Raw genomic sequence first — 20,682 nt, 5'->3', positions numbered from 1 at the left:
TTTAATCCTGAAATTATGCCAACTCACATTTCCTCAGGCTTTTAGAGGAACATTTTTAGTAGAGCAACAATTCATCTGATGGATGAAGACCATACAAATTATACAGCCATCATTATAGAGCCGACTTGAGGTTTTTACAGCTGTAACTATTTTGGCCGGTTGGTTCAGACTTTGGTTATAGCATTTTTGTGTGTGTGAATTTCCGCTCTCACTCCATATTGTTCACTCACATCTGAATTTGAGCTATCTATTTTAGTATGAAAAAGTGACTGCACCAAACCACCGCGGAGTAACATGCATTAGAGATATCATGTTGCCGTTATTCAGCGTGACTCTGTAAGTAATGTATTTTTGGATTTGCACTCCAGGACATTGATACTGGGGAGTATTTTTGGTCATTTTGATTTTCCCAGGCTTGATTTTCATCTTATATTTTTAGCCTTTTTAGTTCCTGAATCAGGTTGTGCGTTCCTGTATTAGAGCGTCTCACACATTGTAAATATGTAGAACCAACTTCCAGTGGAGATGCTTCTCTGTGACTGATAGTGTTGTAAACTGTCTGTCTCCCTTCTGTGCTCTTACACAGATAACTCCACCTCCATCATTAACTGAGCAGCTGAAGGAGATGTTCAAACAGCAAGAGGTTGTTCGCATGAAACTCCGGCTGCAGCACAGCATCGAAAGGGTACTGGAATAATTAGTTTTAATTAGCTTTAATGTTTAGTTTGGACATCTGAACATTTTTAATGCCACTTGCAGAAACAAAAAGGAACTAATTGTAAAGAAAAAATAACTCCATAAAATCTCTTAATTTTGTGACGATACACCTAAAAAGTGTATTTTGCTTTTCAAATACTACCAAGTAGGTGTATTGGCGTCACAAAGATGCTCTGCATTACTGAATTGTCTCCTGAAAGTTGAAGAAAGAGCCAGCTACATAAATGCAAGCTAATGGCCACCAACAACTAACAATAGCAAAATTGTCCAAAAAGATCTGTTTACAAACTGTCAACTGCATACTTGTGCATGATACAGATACTTTTCTTTTTTTTTTTATCTTGTTCCAAGTTAGCAGCTCGGTTTGAACTTCTAATACTGATGTGATTTTCGTGCCTCCCCACAGGAAAAGCTGATTGTTTCAAATGAGCAGGAAGTTTTACGAGTCCATTACAGGGCAGCAAGAACACTAGCCAATCAGACGCTCCCTTTCAGTGCCTGCACAGTTTTGTTGGACGCTGAAGTGTACAACATGCCTCAAGACGTTCAGGTCAGTGAGAAGTTTATCAGTAGTCATGGTGGGGGAAGTGAATGTGTGGAAATAAGGTGACTTATCGGTTATTGTGTTTGTGATTTACAGAATGATGATGGCAAAACATCCGTGAGAGACCGATTCAACGCCAGACAGTTTATGTCCTGGTTACAAGATGTTGATGACAAGTTTGATAAACTGAAGGTGAGGTGATTGTTGCTCGTATTTGAATTAGAAGTCTTCAGCCAGTGAATTCAAAGTCATGTGTAAAGATGAAATCGTGTTGTTTTGTTTGCTGGAAGCTCTGTATTATTGCAGGTTTGATTACTTCCTGAAAGAACCCAAGGCTGATGAGAAACCAGAGCGATTATTTATTTATGCGTCATTGTCCCTCCCCTAAGCCTGGCTTCCGTTTCCTGAAAACCAAGGTTGCATCATAGAGGCTAAATTAACTCGAAAATGCTCTTAAATCAGGTTTCAGCAAACATGAGGGCTACATGATTAAAAAATAAAAAAAATTAGAGTCTGTGCTCAGTGTGCGTACATTTAGGTGACATGAGAAATAGCTGAGAGTTGTGAGTTTTTCTTTAATATTCTTTGAACCTCAGATGTGAAACAAAAGGTGAAGTTGAAGGACATACCTCCACCTACTGCAGTAAGCAGACATACTTGGGAGAATAAATTGATTCTTCCTTCCTTGATGTTTACTGGGAAAATAAGAGTAGTCCTGTAAAATACGCTGCAACTGTTCATGTAAACCCCCGATTGTTTCAGCTGCGTCCAAACAAGCGTTCCTTCTCTCCCCATATCCATATGACACAGCTAAACCACGTCACGCAGCGCAACGGCAACCAAAATGAAAATAAAACCCAGCGTGAGCGAGAAATCAGTTGCATCAGGACAAATAAAACCACCCAGCTGATGGTGGTGAAAACGAGATGACGAATCTAACCAACCTCACTGAGCCGGAACCATTAAAAGGTTTGTCATTCGGTTGTGGGGAACTTTCTGGACCGAGACAAGACGATGAAAGTCCAAATTATGTAGGTTGTAGGCAGTTTTACCAAAGCAGTGGTAGTGTAGGGCAACACCACAAAAATACATATAATCACCTACATTAAACTCCGCCACAAACCACTATATGACGACGCTGCAAAGGCCAAGACAACATGGGAAAAAACCCCTGCTGCCCGGCCACACACACACACACACACACACACACACACCAATCAGTAACATATAAGAGAGGGCATGTTGAGGGTCATGAAGCCAAAAACAAGTGTTCACTTCCTGTTGCACCTTCATATTATGCGTTTCCTTCTGAATCAGATAAATAAGCACAATATATACTTATAAAAAATTAGGAGTTGAGACGAGATGTGATTCTGCTTTATATTGTAGGTTTATTGGCAGGAATCTGTGAAACCCTAATCAGAGGCTGAGATGTTTACTGGAATCTCCCAGAGCTTGTTTGCCTGTTAAGCCAATTAACGGACTACGTCTTTACACCTGTTGTCTCATTACCAAATATGGTGTAAGAAAAAAAAAAAGATGCTACCACTTTGTTTTTCACAAACTTAAATTGGTTGTTTCTAATTCACCAGAAAAGTACTGGAGTAATTAATAACAAGTTTGCTTTATATAATAACACATCACTGATGCCAAGAACGCGATTCATCTGCAAATGAGCTCGACCGATGCAGTGAGCGTGGCAGCGGGAAACGACCCGCAATTATGGATTAACCGTTCAGTCATTTCTGATTCTGTAAGAGGAAGGTTTGGAAGTCCGACAAAACACAAAAGCGCATATTTAAATGCCACAACAGCTTGTTGAGTAAAGTTGGCAGACGTCTTAGCGGGATCTCATCGGCTTTCTCGCCTACTTTGACAACAGTGTTGACTGAAAACAGCATAACTTCGGGGGGGGGGGGGGGGGGGGCGAAAAACTTCTGTGCACAAAAACGAAGGTTCTGGCAAGACAACTGTTTTCTCTCTCTCTCCCTGACTACTTGTGCTAAAAATGTAAACACTGCAGTCTGGAGACAAGTGTTGAACACGAACCACAGATTTATTTAGTTTAATTAACCACATCCTGATCGCTGTCGTGTGACGGCGGTCCATTTCCGTTCAGAAGACGGTGAATAACAGAAGGAGGACGCAACATAGATATTATTGGGTGATAGTAGTTGGCAACTACATTAACCTGCACTCAATATCCCACTATTCTGTTTTGTTTTTTTGGCTCTTATTCCAAAAATATTCTGACTAAGCAGTTTACATTGCTAAGGAAAACTAATATTACTCTAATGATCCTGGTTACATGCAGCTGACTAAAGTCCAACCTGCTAGGCTGTCGGAAGACTAAAGGTGGAACAAAAGTTGTATGTCGTTTCCCTCCAGCCCGGTTAAAGTATGAAACTTTGAGAAAACTCGTGCATTCATGAAAGGAAACGAAGAGACAAACGTTCCTCTGCTGTTTGCTTATTTCCTTATGACGTGTTTAACTTCTAAGAACTTTGACCGTATTTTGGAACTCAGATGAGCGTACGTGGAAGCATTAAGCTAGCGCGTTTGCGCATCTGGCTGTAAACAGTCGAGAGCCCGTGTGACGCAAGGCTGGCACACGTTCCAAATATTCTGTATACACGTCTAAACCTGACTAATAGCAGCAGGTCCCACATGTCTTGATCAGAGAGAGGGCCAAATTCCAATAATCCAACCCGAACACGCTGTTGAAATGATCATTATCAAGTTTGGAATTCAGTCATTTTCGGAAGAATACTGGCAAAGCAGTGCGAGTTTCCATCCTTTCAGGAAAAAGACTCTCTGACACACTCTGTCCTGATGTGCGCTCATGAAACAGAGTTATTCTACTGTTTTCTTTCCTCATGAAGATGTTTAATTACTCGGAACACCGTGTATTTCTGGAAGTCAGATGAGTTGCACTTCTTGTTAGCGGTTGACGTGGTCGTATAAAGGTGGCGCACTTCTGAACCTGGTCATGAACGGTTAAGAGTGTGTATGAGAAGGTTGCATCATGCTCGAGACGCATTCAGAATACGCTGCAACATCCGGCGAAGGCGTGTCAACGTAGCTGTCCAGATCCTGCAGGTGTTTTTACAGGGGAGTAAATGATCAGTGTGCGGTGTCTGGTTTGTTTTTTATCTGTTTGAGTCTAAATGTCTTCATGGATGAAGTAATGAGGTCTGTTTCCTTTGTCAGACGTGCCTCCTGATGCGGCAGCAGCACGAGGCGGCGGCTCTCAACGCCGTACAGCGACTAGAGTGGCAGCTCAAACTTCAGGAGCTGGACCCGGCCACTTACAAGTCCACCAGCATCTTTGAGATCCCAGAGTTCTACATCCCACTGGTGGAGGTCAATGATGACTTTGACCTCACCCCTATATGAGCTGTAGGTCAGATGTGCTTCGCCACAGCGGCGGTTGCAACATGGACATGGCGGGTGGGGGGGCTCACACGTGAGGAGAAGGAAGGAAAAATGTGAAGCACTTAGAATGTGGCAGCAATACAGGAGAGCACTTAGACGGGAGACTGTTTAACTGAAGAGATCGGTGTAAACAGACACGCCCACCAACAGGTCAGGGAGGGAGGAGTGTCTGAGTTCTGACCGGGGGGGGGGGGGGGTTGAAAGGGGGTCCAGGCCACAAATGAAGCCTAGAGTGCAGAGACCAAATGGCGGGCGGGTCAGGCAACGTGTGGATGACAACCACCTGTTACTGCTCCTCATCAAGCAGGGTCACACAGCTGAAAGATTTCAATTGTTTTGAGTGTTCATACATTGTGTACAGACTGTGCTCTTAATTTTTTAACTTATTTTATACATAAAAATTGTGCATTTGTAAATAGCCATGTAATTATTGTTTTAAACTTGTAAAAACAAGAAATAATAGATATTTTGATTGTAAACTCGTTCCGTCTCATGTTTTAATGGACCAAAGTTGGTTTTTATATCGAGTGTCCTCTTCGTCCGTGATCGTCTTGTTGTTGTTGGCTTAAACTCTTAAGCATGTGTTGGCTTTTGTTGTGTTTTTGTTTTTACGGTTTCTTCCTTCCTCATCTGCAGTTCCAGGCCACAGCTGGTGTTTTTTGACTTTGGCAATTAAATGCTGTGCATGCGTTGCATCGTTTGTACTTTTTTCCTTAAAAAAAAAAAAAAAAAAAGAGAGTGAGAGAGAGAGAGAAAAAAAAAAAAGCTGTACTGTGGACTTAATTGTGAGGTTTACTGAAGTGTTCCGGCTACCTTTGCGCCCTTGTGTAACTGTCCTCTATCGCAGCCTCACTCCTCATGTGTTGTCCATTGTGTCTCGCGCACATTAAAGTCTGTTGTGGCTTCCAAGGAGAAAAAAACAAAAAAACAAAAAACAAAACATACTTTTACAGTTTCAATGTGAGATCACAACAAAACCTATTTTTTCAACATAATGCCTTTTGAACGATAGTTCTAAAAAAATGTCTATTTTAATATTTACTTGTTACATTACTTGTAAATATTTGTAATATATAATTGAATAAATTTTATTTGTTGTGAAACTAAACTCTGTCACGGTGTGATTTTGATATTAACAGAAAGCTACAGGCACTGCTTGTGCTAATTAATGCAATGGCTTGGAATTTTTGCTCATAACATTTTTTTGCAGATTTGAAAAGGGATTTTTTTGGGGGGGGGGTGGATTTTTTATGTTGGTACAAATGCTATTAGACATCTGGAACTACAAGGGACATTTTCTATATTTTCCCTGACATTTACCGACAAAATTATCAAGGAAAGAAGTTAAATTTGAGATGCATTATGTATGAGTCAAATTTATAACTGCAGCCTTTTAAGTAAATGGTTTTCGCTGACGTTTCTCTTGCTGCAGTAAGGTCCTCAGCCAGTAGATGTCGCTGTACACACTGCACAACCAGTCCAGGCAATGCAACCGCAGGACTTTTCAAAACTGATGAAAGCGCAGTGAGAAAAAAAAAAAAAGTTTTGTACTGAAAACTGAGTTTTCTTTTGCCAAGAACCTTCAAAGTCTCTTTTTTTTTTTAGAGGGAGAGAAATGTACTCAATTTTCCATTTCAAATGATGATTTTATTTTATTTTGTCTGAAACAATCAGAAAATAAAACAGTAAAGTGCACCTGTGTCGAGCTACTTCCTAAAACAACGACTTTGTGGTTGTATTTTACAACTGAAACTGTGTACTAAGATTAATTGACTGTATTCCTACCAATATTTAAAAAAAAACATTTATATGGTGAGACTATCACTGAGAAATAATTATTTTACATGTTTAATGTCACAAACTTGTTTCAGTAACGAGATTAAAGGATCTTGTGACGTGACCTCATGTATATATATGTATATATATATATATATATATATATATATATGTATATATATATGTGTGTATATATATATATATGTGTGTGTATATATATATGTATATATATATGTGTGTGTATATATATATATATTTATTCCCTTGAGATATTCGATTATGTCACTCTCTCCCCTCATGACTCCGTCTTCACCTCCGCCCCTCTCCGGCTGGAAGTGACTGCGGTTGCAGCTTTGAAAAAGAGGAAGAAGAAGAAACCAACACACGTGAACACACCTGTGGAGTTCAATGGCCCATCAGATCTTTTGTGTGGCGACAAATGAGCGCAGGATCGCGTCCCAGCGGGGTGTGTGTGTGTGTGTGTGTGTGTGTGTGTGTGTGTGTGTGTGTGTGTGTGTGTGTGTGTGTGAATGTGTTTGTGTGTGTGCCTGTCTGCTCAGCTTCACAGCTTCCGAATCGCTTTTTCTCACCTAATGAGCGCACTCACAAGGCCGCTGATAAGACCTGAGACAAAGGGCTTTCTAATAGGGTGGGGGGTGGTTTGTCCTGGGGAAGAAGAAGAAGAAAAAAAAGAGTGTCTGGTGTAAAGAAGCCTAAATGACCAATGTTCAAGGGTACAGATTTGTTTTGACGCACAAGGCTTTTACGCACGGGCGGGGCGCAGTGGTGAGGCGGTTCATTCACGTCCCCAACCATGAAGACACTCGGCCGGCGTGTGTGTGACTCGAGGCCCCGGTGTTTTCCTCCACAGACGTTGGGATAGAAAATGGAGTGTGTGCCTTTAAGGCGCCCGACTGCCTGTCGCTTTGTGCTGCGGAGAGACTGACGCCCTCTGGACACGGTGGACACTTGAGCGGCGGCAGAACACCATCCTGGAGAAGTTCAAAGAGAAAACAAGCATAGTCCCATCCTAAAAAAGACAAGAGCGGAGCACTAAACCGCCGTCTGGTAAGATTTACTCTGTTCTTCAGTCTTAACTTTCGCTCTGCGATTCTGTTGCGACTGCGTGCGAGCGGAGGAAAGTTTTTTTTTCTTCTTTTTTATGGAGTTATCGATGGACAGAGAGGTGAAGAAAGGCGGCAGCGGGGAGCTAATGTTCCTCACATGTTTGCTCTCCCTCACGTGAAGCGCAACAACACGCGAGGCGTAAAAGCAGAGCAGCGGCCGGGTTGAACAGTGTGGAGACGTTGAGGTGAAGCTGATGTTGCCAGATGTTTTGTTTTTGTTGCTCCTCGGCACGACTTTGAATGAAATGTGACGCAGCACTCTGAGAAATGTCATGTTCACACGTTTCAACCCGCATGAAGACTTTTAAATCTACTTTTTCATGCACTTTCTTGATCAGTTGTGTGATTCTTTTTAATTTCACATCATGGTGACCGTAAACAAGATGATGCTTTGCTGGTGTGAACTCTGATTTTGGTGGAAATTGATTAGAAAAGAAAGAGAAGCAGCTCCAATTCTCAGTTGGCATCTCCCTTCTATTATTTTTTATCTCTCTCACACACACACACACACACACACACACACACACACACACACACACACACCATGTAGCTTCTGTTCATCTTGCAAAAGAATGCACGTGATGAGGTTTGGTCTGCTGGTCTTGGTCCCTGTATCCGTGCAGGTGAGCCATCAGGATGAGGCCTGGTCAGCTGGTCCTCCCCATCGCTGCCTCCACACTCCTCTTCCTCCTGTCTGGATTGTCTCTGACCTCCGGCTGCAACAAAGCTCTGTGCGCGAGTGACGTCAGCAAGTGTCTCATCCAGGTAAAAGATGCGTTCCACGAGTGTCGTGTGAAAAAAAAAAGAAGGAAAATGTTGGATTTTCATTCTCTCTCTCTCTCTCTCTCTCTTTCTCTCTCTGTCTCTCTCTCTCTCGCTGTCGCTGTGCTGCACCGCCATCTTCTCATCTGACACAGAAGAATTTGTAGTCAGCTGTTTTGTTCTTCACCAACTTTTACCTCATCTCGAATGAGCTCCACCTCACTGAGTGACACATAAACTGCCATGAAGCGAACTCCTGACCTTTCATCCGGGTATAAAGTGGGGAATTTCTGCGTGAGCGCAGCCAAGTTTGAGCTTTTCATCCAGCAGGGTTTTAGCTCACGGGAAGAATGTGCGTCTGAACTCACAGTTCAAGTTAAGAGCGGCGACGTGTAGTTTTGATGTTACTGAATTGTCCTGGTAGAACGTGTGAATTCCTCTGGACAACGGCGATGTGGCAGGTTGGTTCTTGTAGTTTACTTGAAAACTGTTTCCAGCCTGCTTGTCGGCGAAGTGTTCCAGGATGTGATGATGAGAACCAAGATGGAATCAGGGCTGAAGCATGCAGACTCCCTGCTGGGATTAAATTAAAGCTCTCCGCTACCTGTAAGACGGCTGCTGCTCACCACTGCTGGTGTGGGCTTTTTTAAATTTATTATATGTTTGTTTTTTGGGTTGTTTTTTTTTGCATCATTTTTCACATCACTTCCTGTGTTTCATATTTTCCCCTGGTGGATGATGGGAAGTGGGGTGGTGCGCCCCCCCCCCCCCCACCCCACCCCCAATTAGCACACATTCTCTCATGTCCTCTCCTTTTTTTGAGGAAAGAAGTGCTGGCTCGCATTCCCAACACCTGTCAAGTTACATTTGAGCGACTGGCCTGCTGCCTGTCGTGTGTGTGTGTGTGTGTGTGTGTGTGTGTGTGTGTGTGTGTTTAGTGGACCTGCCTCACCCGTTAACAACTGTAAAGTACTGTGTTTAACCTCGGTGGTGGTTTCACCTGCCTGACCTCCGTCACCGTGAGGGCAGCCGGGTGTCACTGGTCTCTGGAAAGATCAGATTCTTGGGACAGGAAGTGGAACTTGGCCCGGAAATGAGAAGTGAGGCGATTATCCGACTGACAGAGATGGAATTGAATCTCTCAATTGAACCTTATGTTGGTTGCAGCTTCTCAAATGTGAGAAGTTAAAGTTTTCCTTTTGTTTTATGTGATTGTAAATGTTCTATATTTGGGTTTAATTGGACAAAACGGGCGAGTTGAAGACGTCGCTTTGGGCTCTTAAAAACCTGGGTCATTTTCGCTCTCCTTCAGCTTCTCACACCACGCCGACGCTCGCAGCTACATTTGTTCAACCCTTTGTTACTTTTCATCGTTTATTATTGATTATCCAGAGTGGCATCCCTTCAGTCGTTGGTTCTGTCTGAGTTAAACAAAAACAAATCGGTACAATTTGTCATTTAATTTGGGGGGAAATAAAAGATAAATCTACATATTTGATGGACAGGAAGCATTAAATGTTTACCATTTTTCCTGATGAATTAACTGGGTGTGAAAACCTCTTGACGACCCTCTGCCATCGAGGTCATGTGATCACCGGTGTTAGGTTGGCTGTTTAGTTCGATAGCTCACAAGCTTTGGATGGAATTTGATGGCATTTGGTAGAACGATAGAACTCGCATCGGATTTTGTATTTTGACCTGGAACCTGACCCGGGTGATGTCATATCTCTTCCTGATGGAGGTATGCGCCCCCCCCCCCCCCCCCCCCCCAGAGTTCCCCTTGTTTGATTGAACGACTGTTTCATCTTCACAATGAACACTTTTCATATTGGCCGTCTTGTATATATTTGCAGTATTTTACCACAATTTCAACTTTTTTTTTCAGAAGAAAAACATTTTTCAGTTTTTCCACTTGTTAAACCTGGAATTTTTTTTTTTTTTTTTTTCTGAATCAAATTGTTCATCCAACTGCTCTGTTATTTTGTAGTAACTTTTGATGGTCAGGATGAAGTTTTCCCTTTTTTTTCTTGATGGATGTTTGTGTTTGCATGGTTCTCCAGACTGCATGCTGATACCAGTTGTGGCCAAGAAGATGTTTTACGGTGCTGTTTGTATTTTTATGGCAACGAAAAACTCTGAATAACAAGACCCAGTTATAAATCTACGTCTCCCTCCTCGAGGCCACTACCAATTTCAGATTAACTGATTGAGTTTTTCACTAAATATGGCAGAATTATTGCACCCCGACCGTCAAATTCTTTTCCTTCTGGCTTCACAGGTTTATCAAAATCCAGAACATCTGTGATTCCACAGAATTTGCAGCTCCAGGTTCTCCTCTGTACTACCAGGTGGCTTTCTTCGCCTGATGAATCATTGCTCGGGACAACAAGCTCTGCAGCTTCCGCGACCCCGCCGACACCAACTCGCTAGCTGTCAGAGGGTTTTGTGTGTGTGTGTGTGTGTGTGTGTGTGTGTGTGTGTGTGTGTGTGTGTGTGTGTGCTGTGAAGGAGAAACTTTTCCGCCTCAGGTTCTTCTATAGAAGCTCCATGTGATTAGTGGGATCTGCTGCTCAACGCTCACTTTTACGCTCTGCTGCCATCTCAAGTCATTTGTCTGAATTCCCCAAAACCCCTGAGGGTGGGAGAACATGAGAGGGGGAGGAGGAGGAGTGGGGGGGAGTGAAGGTCAGGAGGAGGTGTGTGTCTGCTGAAGGGAACTAGACATGGGGAGGGAGGCCTGTGAAGTGTGCCGAGATCCGAGTGGACGGGGCCGGTTAGCAGGGTGGGGCGGCAGCAGCAGTCGCTGCGCAGGACGAGGCAGCACATGCTCACTTTCTCCCTGGAGTCCTTTTGTCTCTCCGCAGCTGAGTTTTGACTGATTGCAGCAGTTTCCGCTGGAGAGCAGGAGAAAGCTAACAAGAGCTCTTAAAGTGGCAGAGTTCACCCCATCCATATCGTCTAGGAAATGGTTGTTTTGTGCGGCCGCCCTTATCTTCATGATCGATTTAACTTCTCCGTGTCAAGTTTGGAGCTGTAATGTTTGAGAACGCGGTGAAAAATGCCGAGTTTGCGCGACAGGAGGGAACACTTTTATCATCCCTGATGACCGATTATTTCAGTCCACAGTCGTGTTGGACAAAAAAACTTTTAGAACTTAAAGGCGTTTTGACTTCAACGTTGTTGTTGATCTTTCTTATGTTTATCGACTGACCCATTTAAGCTTCTGACCTTCAATTTTTTTTTTTTTAGTTAAAAAAAAAACGATTTATTTTCATCAAAAACAAGTCTACTTGTTGCCACTCAGTGACAAAGAGCCAGAGAGTTCAGCAACCGCTCGCATGTTCTCATTTAGCATTTGTCTTTAAATGAAGAGTTTGACTTTATGGGGATGATTTGAATTTTCTTCTTTGTTGAGCGCTGGAATGACACCGCTGTCATACCTGCATGTTAAATATGAGCTGCAGACCACCGTTTAGCAGAAGCAGGAGCTGCCTCTTCATCAAATGCAAAGTACATTTATTATTATTATTATTATTATTACTATGATCTTATACCATCATAATTCCTCTGCATTTTAGTCAGTCTTACAAGCATGGCGCCAAAGCCAGAAGGAGAGAAGGAATGAATCTTAGCCCATCCACTGACCTCCTGTTGCCTGTCAGGCTGTTTACACAATTCATTGATGAAAGTGAAATTTTTCTGCGCTCATTAAAAAAAAAAAAAAAAAAAAAAAAAAGATTTCAGGAGGCGGGCCTACAGGAAGGATTTGTGACATCACAAACAGTCCTGATGTCAACCCAGGTCCAGTGTTCCCCAGACCCATTTGTGACGTAGAAACATGAAGCTTTCAGCTCTCGCACATTGAGAACTGACTTGAGAGCAAGACGAGACTGTCGTTAATTTTGTGTGATTAGTTACATATGTGAGGGGATAGATGCTGTCCCAGCCTACCGCACGACAAACAATTACTGCTGTAATATCCAACATGACGCGCAGCTCACATTAGGACTCAAACTGCAAGGAGTTCTTCTTGCATTCCTCCATTTTCTCTGGAGTTTGACATCCACTCTGTCCATTATTAGTGAATAGGAGGCACAGATGCTCGTTTTTATCTTCGTAAGAGAGCCTGGTTCTTTGAGCCTTTGTGCTAAACTAATGGGATCTCTGGCTCGTCTGGTTCTAGAGCAAGAAAACAAGCATGAGGCTCAGACACCAGGCTTGTTGTTTTCCTCGACCTTCCGTCTTAATGCCAAGCTGAACTAAACACCTCCTGGTCCCAGAATCATGAAAACCAAACTAGAGGATAATTGAACCCGGGTTTAATTTGAAGATTGTGGTCAAGCAGCCAACTTCAGTTTTTTTTTTTGGATCTTCTCTAGTAATGAGATGCATGTTTTTCCCCTCCTCTGTATCTGTGCAGTTTCTCAACACTCCATCTCAGAAAGTCACAAATACTCGTGTGTTCAATTCTTGAGCCGAGGTTTTGGGGGGCTTGAGAGGGTAGTCGCGATTAAGTGAACTGTGTGTGGTTTTGCAATCTCTCACTGGTGAGTCACTGGAGAGTCTTTTATCATCGCTGAGTCTGTTTACGTGCAGCGGATAGCTTCTGCAAAGACACAAAGGAGGAGGAGAGAAAGATGTGGAGAGAAACTATAAAAGGGAGGAGGAGAGGGCGAGCAGAGATTTAGAATAGGGAGGGGAGCCGGTTTAGAGGGAGCAACCATGTTCTGTTCCCCAGGTGTTTTCTTCCCTCCCTTGCTCTCTGCCCCCCGCCTCCCTCATCGTGGTGACCTTGACTTAGAGGAATGTGCTGTCTGTTCTGCGTCAGGAGCGAAGAGGGGAGAAATAAGAACGAGATGTTTCAGTTCCTTCGGTGTTTGTTGCCTTCACAGTGTCTCGGTCCTCTGAGATGAGCTGGAGCGACGCTACTTCTCCGGCTCCCAGTAGCGTAATGGGATAAGCAGAGGTCTCATGTTTTGGGATGTTTATGGTAGCTCTTGAAATAATATTATAAAAAGGCAACATGAGAAAACCGCTGAGAGGCTTTTTTTACTCTGTGTTGACAGGCCTCTCTATGAAGCATGTTACCAAAATGAACCCATGAACCCCAAATGTTAGCAAATATTCCATCAAACATTTTCCCTATAAAAGACACAAGTTTGCTGTAATTGCAAAGCTAGTAGGAGTCTTGCACATCATAACACCACATAATCTTTTATTTACAGATCAGGATAAATACTCGTCTCGCCGCTGTGCTGCCAGAGGGAGCCGAGCCCCACAGAGAGCAGCTGACTGCTAGTTAGCTTAGCACAATGAATGGTACTTGTTGGTAAGTGTTAGCATACCTCTGTCAAAAATGATCAGATGATGTTCAAGGTCTTCGTTTGACCTTAAATAATCATCCTCTCCTCTGAAGTCTACCAGGATTAGCAGCAGCCACGATTAGCAGCGGCCACGATTAGCAGCGGCCACGATTAGCAGCGGCCACGATTAGCTGCGGCCACGATTAGCAGTCAACTCACTTCATTAGTTGCTGACAGGTTTTGTTTTGTTTGCCTAAGTTATGATGACTCTCTTCAGGTGCTGCGCCATTGTAAGATTACAAATCTCATAATTTTGAATGGTCATTTCTTAATAATTATTATCAATAACCCTAGTTATATTCATGCAGGCAAAGACTGCTGTTGAATATATTGTTATTAGATGGCTTTTGACTGAACTATGCTAACACTTCCCATCCACTTCCATTCATTGTGTTGAGCTAACTAGCAGTCAGCTTGTCTATGTGGGTCTCAGCTCCCCAATGCAGGGGGGTGGATAATAAGGGTATTTCCAAAAATGTTTGTATGATCCTTTTTATGCATTAGGATGCATTTATATTACAAAAATAATTAAATGCGCAGAAGTTATTTGGAACGTGATGCTTCTGACTCACATTTTCTTGCAGCTTTCTTTCGGGGATGCGACTCTCGCCCTCAAGCACCTGTGATTCATGTAACTTGACCTCGCTGGTTCTGAGTGATTCGAGACTTGGATGAGCACCAAAGCCTTGAAAGACAAGTCTGCGTTGTCCCACCTTGGGTGTTGTCCTCGAACATTTGCCCTTAGCGAGAATAATCGTTTTCTACTTCATATTGTTAATAACGGTTTAGAATGTGGGAACAGAGGCAGACTGTGTCAGCCCCTGACGGAATCTGTCAGCATTTTTTTTGTGATGGAAAACACATTAGAGTTATCAAGCTACGATGAAATATTACGCTGTCTGTTGTACACAAGCATCATTGTTTATTGGTTCAAGTTGTACCGTGGTTTGATGATCAGGCTGTGCTGGCTTTCACTTTAAGTTTTTATTAGATTATCGGCTAAATTGCTTTCGTATTTAGAGCCGCGCCGGTTGTGCTTGTGTTTCTGGTTTAGTGATGCCACCATGTTCCCAGATGCTTCCAGACACAATGAGTTCATAACCAGAACAGTGATCATCAGACAATAAGAACCAGCTTGTAACCACTGGAATTAATCTCGAATGTAACCTCAGCCAAGCCAGACGTCGCACAAGAGGCTGCGAGTGCTGTGGACTTGTCAGAACCTGCTCTCTCCGTGAAGGGAAATACAGTTGTTGTGTTTTGTTGTGTTTTTTTCCTCCAGTTATGCCTCGCTAGATGCCTCTCATGCCACGTGCCGTGTACAGTTGCACCGTCTTGTAATGGCTTGTGTGTCCTGTAATAGTTAGTCTTCTGGAGGCAAACTGGCTGTTACTCTTTCACTTTGTTATAATAGTACCTCTCTTGTTTGTACAGGGTGTCTACATGGTGTGTTTCGTCGTGTGTGTGTGTGTGTGTGTGTGTGTGTGTGTGATTTTTTGCATCAGTGTTGCTACCGCCCCATCATACCTGAGTCAGCTCTGTTTGGATTGTTGTTGTTTAGCCACATATTTCCACCTGTATAATTGCTGTTTCGAATTTTTGATCAATCTTTTGTGGAAACAGTAACTGAGGAATTTTTTGTTTGTCTTTTTTTTGAGTCCGAGGAAAATATAAAATCCAGCGGAGGAAAAAAAAAATCTGATTTCTTATGGTGACGATTTTGATTCAATCACCATACAAAAAGGATTCGATGCATATCAAAGCTTTGTACTGAACTAACTTTAGTTGGTAACATTATGATTCAGGAAGTGCAAGTGTTTCATCAAACAAAATAAAGCATATTGTATTGATGTATTTCCAAAAACATATATTAAAACTGTTAACATCAATGAAAGTACCCCCCTTTTTTGGTTTGATTTGATCTTCATTTCGCTGCTCAAATGTATTGAAGTACGTGTTTGTATGCTATTATAACGCCACGATTTGGCTGTGAAAAATGCAAACGTACGAGAAAGCATCACGCGGACACAACGGCTCCTCGTTTTGTGCACCGCATTCTTGAGATTTGGTGCAAATACGTGTTGCTTTGTTGAACCAGTCGGTTCTGTAGTGTGAGTTTGTATTTTGCTGATGTGTGTGTGTGTGTGTGTGTGTGTGTGTGTGTGCGTGTGTGTGCGCGTGCGCCCTGCAGGAGCTGTGCCAGTGCCGTCCGTCTGATGGGAACTGTTCCTGCTGTAAGGAGTGCATGCTCTGTCTGGGGAATCTTTGGGAAGAGTGCTGCGACTGTGTAGGTGAGTGCAGCGACTCGCTCACCTCACATTTTAATGCTGACGTCGGTGTGAGTCAGCATAACGTTAACGGACTTGAAGAGCTTCGCCAGTCAGTGAACAAAGAACAATCACAGTCAGGCTCCTCAAGAAAAGCATGGATGGTAAATAATGAGTGCACGTAGGGATTGAATATCAGTTTCTCGTGATCCTACTGAACTTTGGCATTTCACAAATTAACCTGCGGGTCATCATTCAAAACTGAGGCATCAGACATGATTTTATGGTGATTAAAATCTACGTTCCGCTCAGGTTTTCCTAATTCATCCGAAACTTGAGATTTTACCGCTTTTGCAGCCCGGAACTCCAGCTTGGTCTAAAATGTTGGGGAAAACGCTGTCCTGCGCTCACAGAAACACTCTGAGAATTTCTACAAATTTGTCATTTCAGCCCACAGAGACTCGAGGAGGAACTGAACAAAGATCAACGTCGGACAAATTAATTTCCAGAATAATCACAAGCAAGACGTACTCCTTTTGAAGTTGAACTCTTCATGATTGTGTCAAGTCAAAAAACAAACAAAAATTAGTGTTTTTAGTGCTGACTTCGTGTTTCTCTGACTTCAAAACATAATAGGGTCTTCGCCTGAAGTACCTTCTGGCTCAGGCCCTAATAATAATTCTTCAGTGGTGTAAGAGCGCCTTTGTAACATTTAAGTTGTGAGTCTCATTAATCCGCCGGTTCACTGCTGAGCTCTTTATCTCGGTAAAAAATGTGGTCCTAATGCACGATTGGAAAGGTTTGAGTGTGCTGCTGTCCTGATACGAGCCGAGTGTGAGGTGACTGAAGCCAGACGCTGACGGTGCCTCGGCGGCTCAGCCGTGGACAGTAAATTAAAAGAATATTGCGACCGCTGAGTAGTAGCCAGCCACACGTGTACAGGAAGTCCTGAGGTCTTGTTTAAGATCAAAGGCTGGAGACACAGGAAGGAGGCTGACCTGCTCAGCTGAACTTTGACTTTCAGTCTTGAGCTGAGGTGCGGCGGGGGTGTAAATCCCAACGAGATCCGAAACAACCAGAATTTCAGGAAAGATTTGGCTGCTTAACCCCCGATCCGCACGTGAAACCCACTTTAAACTCCGCTTGATGGACAGATATTACTGCGTGTGCTGACAAGGAGGCTTTAGTAGAATCTTTGATGTGGAACGCAAACACGAGCAACTGCGTGCTGAACTCGCCGTGGCTGCCGCCGCCGCTGCTGTGCAGATGTTACGCTGGAGTTTTCCTCCTGGGCTTCTAGAATACTCTCAGGACAGCCTGAAGCTTGGAGCAAGCATTCATATTTTTATTTATTTTCATGCAGTATGACCACTTTAAGTGCATTTCTACTCTTAAACATGTTATCCGTGCCAAATGCTGGCTACTTTGAAGTGTAATATCTGCGAGTGGTTTCAGCTCCAGGTGCAGCCCAGTAGAGGAGCGGAGGGGGGAGGTCTGTGTATTTACAGGGAGGGAAGACCCATGTGTACACTTTATTTAAACCAGCTGCCATTGCTCTGCTGTTAGCGTTGGTTTGTTATCCAATTTCTCTGTCAAACTCCCTCATTAAGTGATGAATCCATGAGCTGTAATTCACTCTGACTCAATGGAAGTGTTGGGACGATCCTATCGGAGGACGTGGGGATTTACTCCAGTCATTAATAGTATTGCTGCGTTTGAAAACTGAATTTAAGGGAATCTTAATTGAGACGACACTCTTGACAGCAGTGTTGGTTTACTGTTGTTCGTATCCTATCTGAAGTGATTTCATACTTGAGTGGAATCTGATCCGTATAATTTGAAAATATATTTTCCACCCTTGAGTCTAAAAGGTCAGTTCACCCAAACAATACAGATAGAAATTTGAGAACCACAATCTTAATTTTAGTGGAAATGAAGATAAACAAATCATTGTTGTGTTTTTGTTTTTTGTTTTTTTGTTCTTTTAATATCCACTGACTAATTCATGCCTCTCGTGTTAGGGATGTGTAACCCTAAGAACTACAGCGACTCCCCGGCCACGTCGAAGAGCACCGTGGAGGAACTTCACCGTCCGATTCCCTCGCTGTTCCGCGCCCTGACGGAAGGCGACGCGCCGATCAACATGATGGTGGTTTCCTTCCCGGTGGCCGAGGAACTCTCACACCACGAGAACCTGGTGTCCTTCCTGGAGTCGCTCGACACCCACCAGAACGTGTCGGTGCCTGGAAACAGTATCCACGCCAGCTACGACAGTCAAGGTAACACGGGACTGGACGGATAAATGATCCCCGCTCCCCGAGATGATGAAAGTGTTTTTCTCAGGAACAGGCAGGGCGCCGGCTACCCCTGACATAAGACTGGTCAGCCCAAAACTTCAGCTGCCCTCTCTGTTGTTGCTTATTCATTATTCTCACGAGAATCTCATTGACTGATGTCTTTTCCGAACCCAGGAGCCCAGCAGTGCCGGGTGAGGTGGTTTTCTGCCTGTTTGGGCCATTTTTGCTCGCTAGTTGGCCAGCAAAACAGCACTGGACGTTAATGTACTTGTTGTTCGTTTTTTTTTTTTTGTGGAAATATTTATGTTTATGGTGTTGGTCATGGTTGAGCTGGAAATCAACCCTGACAAACCCACTAAACTCCCCTGAATTAGCCTTGGCCATCCACAGGACCCCCCCCCCCCCCCCCCCTCCACCCTCTAATGTAAAACTCTAGCTCCGCCTCTTTGAAAACAGCCTCGAAGAACAATCCAAGCTGAGATTAATGCAAAAACAAGAGGGTGAAAAGATACTTGTTTTGCTCACGTCTTGTTGCATATCATTATTTTCTTCCTGCCAGTTCCATTAATCACTCAGACCCGTGGTAATACAACCGGGCTTGACAACACGGCTGAAGTGGACTACAAAGTCTTGAACCCAGACCAGTTTGGGTCAGTTTTCATCATCTCGGGGAGACTGGACTGCCAGCAGTCCACTGGTGCAGGGAGCTGTCGCGGGCTCGAGCGTGTTGTTCTGCTGCCATCTTTTTTTTTCTTTCTTTTTTTTTAAAATATATATTCATGTGTGGTTGTTTTGGCTCTCCACCTCCACGTCTCTACTATTTACCATAAAGACCCACTCGTAGCAGAAGTGTTCCAGCAGAGCCGAGCAGTTTACTCATTAAGCTCACCAGAACATATGGTCGCACTTACTGCGGCAAGTTTATTTCACCCCTCAAGTAAAAGTAGGAAGAGTGAGAGTTAATGTTGATCACATTAAAATCTTTTTTTTTCCCTCTCCAAACCGCATCGACTGACTCATGTGCTCATTTCGTGTCCCTTTTTTTTGTTTTTGTTTCAGAGAACATGTGCACCGTGGTCTACTTTGACGACTGCGTGTCCATCCGTCAGTGTAAACTATACTGCGAGTCAATGGGAGGATCCAAGTACCGCTGGTTTCACAACGCCTGCTGCCAGTGCATCGGGCCCGAGTGCGTGGACTACGGCAGCAAGGCTGTAAAGTGCATGAACTGTCTCTTCTGAAGTGCGGGCACATATTGGTACCAAATGTCTGGGCCATACCAGAGGACTGAGAGCAGAGGAAACGATGATTGTTATGTATTAGCATTCCGCAGTTGCCTTGTAAAATACCCCCTCCACCCCTTTCCTCCCCATGCAAATTGTTTTTTATTCTGCTGTTATGTTTCACTGTATATTTTTAGATATGTTTTCAATAATGTTTTTACTAGAGGTGTATATGAATAATGTATTTTTACACTTATGGTCTGCTAAATCCCAGTCTTATGCCAAATAAACGTTTGGTGACCTGGACTGCTTTCTTGCAAAAGAAGTCTGTTTTTTTTCCCCCCCTCTGTCTTTCTACGGAGCCCTGGAGTGACCATAGAGAAGAAAGTACGTGTTCGAGGCCACAGGATGGAACTGATTCCCACAAGTTACTTAATTTGATGCCACAGGATTTAAGTTCCCCCCTGGATTTAGTTATTTTGAGGCCATGAGGCATAATTTGTTCCTTCAGTTGAGTTATTTTTGAGGCCACAAGATAAAAGATCACCTCACTTTAGTTGCTTTATGTTTTTGAAAAAATTACATCTCATGGCCTCAAAATAAATTGAGGGAACAGGTAAGATTTTGTGGCCTCGAAATAAGTACATTGAGGGAGCAAGTTAAATGTCATTGTCTGACAGTAACTAAATGGAGAGAACAAGTTAGATCTTGTGGCCCCATAATGAAAACAAATTCTCTCTGTGTGCTAACAAACTTTGTTTTTTCTTTCCATGACCACTCTGGGGCTGTGTACTTTTCTTTTAAAGGCATGTAAAAGTGCAAAGCACGACTGGAATAGTAAAAGCTTGTCCTCCCAGTTTGTTCGACTACTGCTCTAATCTTAGCTTAGTGTTGCCCGAGTCAGGAAACGCATCATTTCCTGGGGAAACAACGTTGTTATTATACCATTCTGGTCCACAGGTGTTCCAGTGCTCACTGACCGTCTCATGCAAGCAGGGGGTGGGGGTGAAGTGATGCCAATCGCTCACCGCCACACACAAATGCTCTTTGTAACGCCGTGCTGTTTCAAAAGGCAGCGGGGTGCCCTATCACTGATTCTGTTCCCAATTGGCATGCAACAGCAGTTTGCACGGACAAATGTACCACACACACACAATGAGACCTTGTTTGT

The 20,682-nt window shown here is 43.3% G+C and overlaps 2 protein-coding genes across 3 annotated transcripts in view; both read left to right on the top strand.

Annotated features, from left to right (window-relative positions):
- Nucleotides 1–5,804, top strand: part of ankrd12 (ankyrin repeat domain 12) — a 35,557-nt gene extending 29,753 nt beyond the window's left edge. For both annotated transcript variants that reach the window (XM_086204287.1, XM_086204285.1), the window contains 4 exons: nucleotides 587–685; nucleotides 1,124–1,267; nucleotides 1,358–1,453; nucleotides 4,472–5,804. In XM_086204287.1, coding sequence (XP_086060413.1) covers nucleotides 587–685; nucleotides 1,124–1,267; nucleotides 1,358–1,453; nucleotides 4,472–4,657 — 525 coding nt within the window. In that variant the 3' untranslated portion in view covers nucleotides 4,658–5,804. The remainder of the gene's footprint in view (nucleotides 1–586; nucleotides 686–1,123; nucleotides 1,268–1,357; nucleotides 1,454–4,471) is intronic.
- A 1,176-nt stretch (nucleotides 5,805–6,980) lies between these two features.
- twsg1a (twisted gastrulation BMP signaling modulator 1a) lies at nucleotides 6,981–19,818 on the top strand. The gene is made up of 5 exons (XM_086204284.1): nucleotides 6,981–7,540; nucleotides 8,223–8,364; nucleotides 15,916–16,015; nucleotides 18,013–18,270; nucleotides 19,348–19,818. The coding sequence occupies exons 2-5, from the start codon at nucleotides 8,236–8,238 to the stop codon at nucleotides 19,527–19,529; spliced, it is 669 nt and encodes a 222-aa protein (XP_086060410.1). The 5' UTR covers nucleotides 6,981–7,540; nucleotides 8,223–8,235; the 3' UTR covers nucleotides 19,530–19,818.
- Nucleotides 19,819–20,682: the final 864 nt, after the last annotated feature.

Source organism: Aulostomus chinensis, chromosome 5 (assembly GCF_037954235.1).
Source record: "Aulostomus chinensis isolate RoL2024-O1b breed Wild chromosome 5, RoL_Achi_v1.0, whole genome shotgun sequence".
NCBI lineage: Eukaryota > Metazoa > Chordata > Actinopteri > Syngnathiformes > Aulostomidae > Aulostomus > Aulostomus chinensis.
The sequence above is the reverse complement of the archived record's forward strand: the minus strand, read 5'-3'. Positions and strand labels throughout refer to the sequence as shown.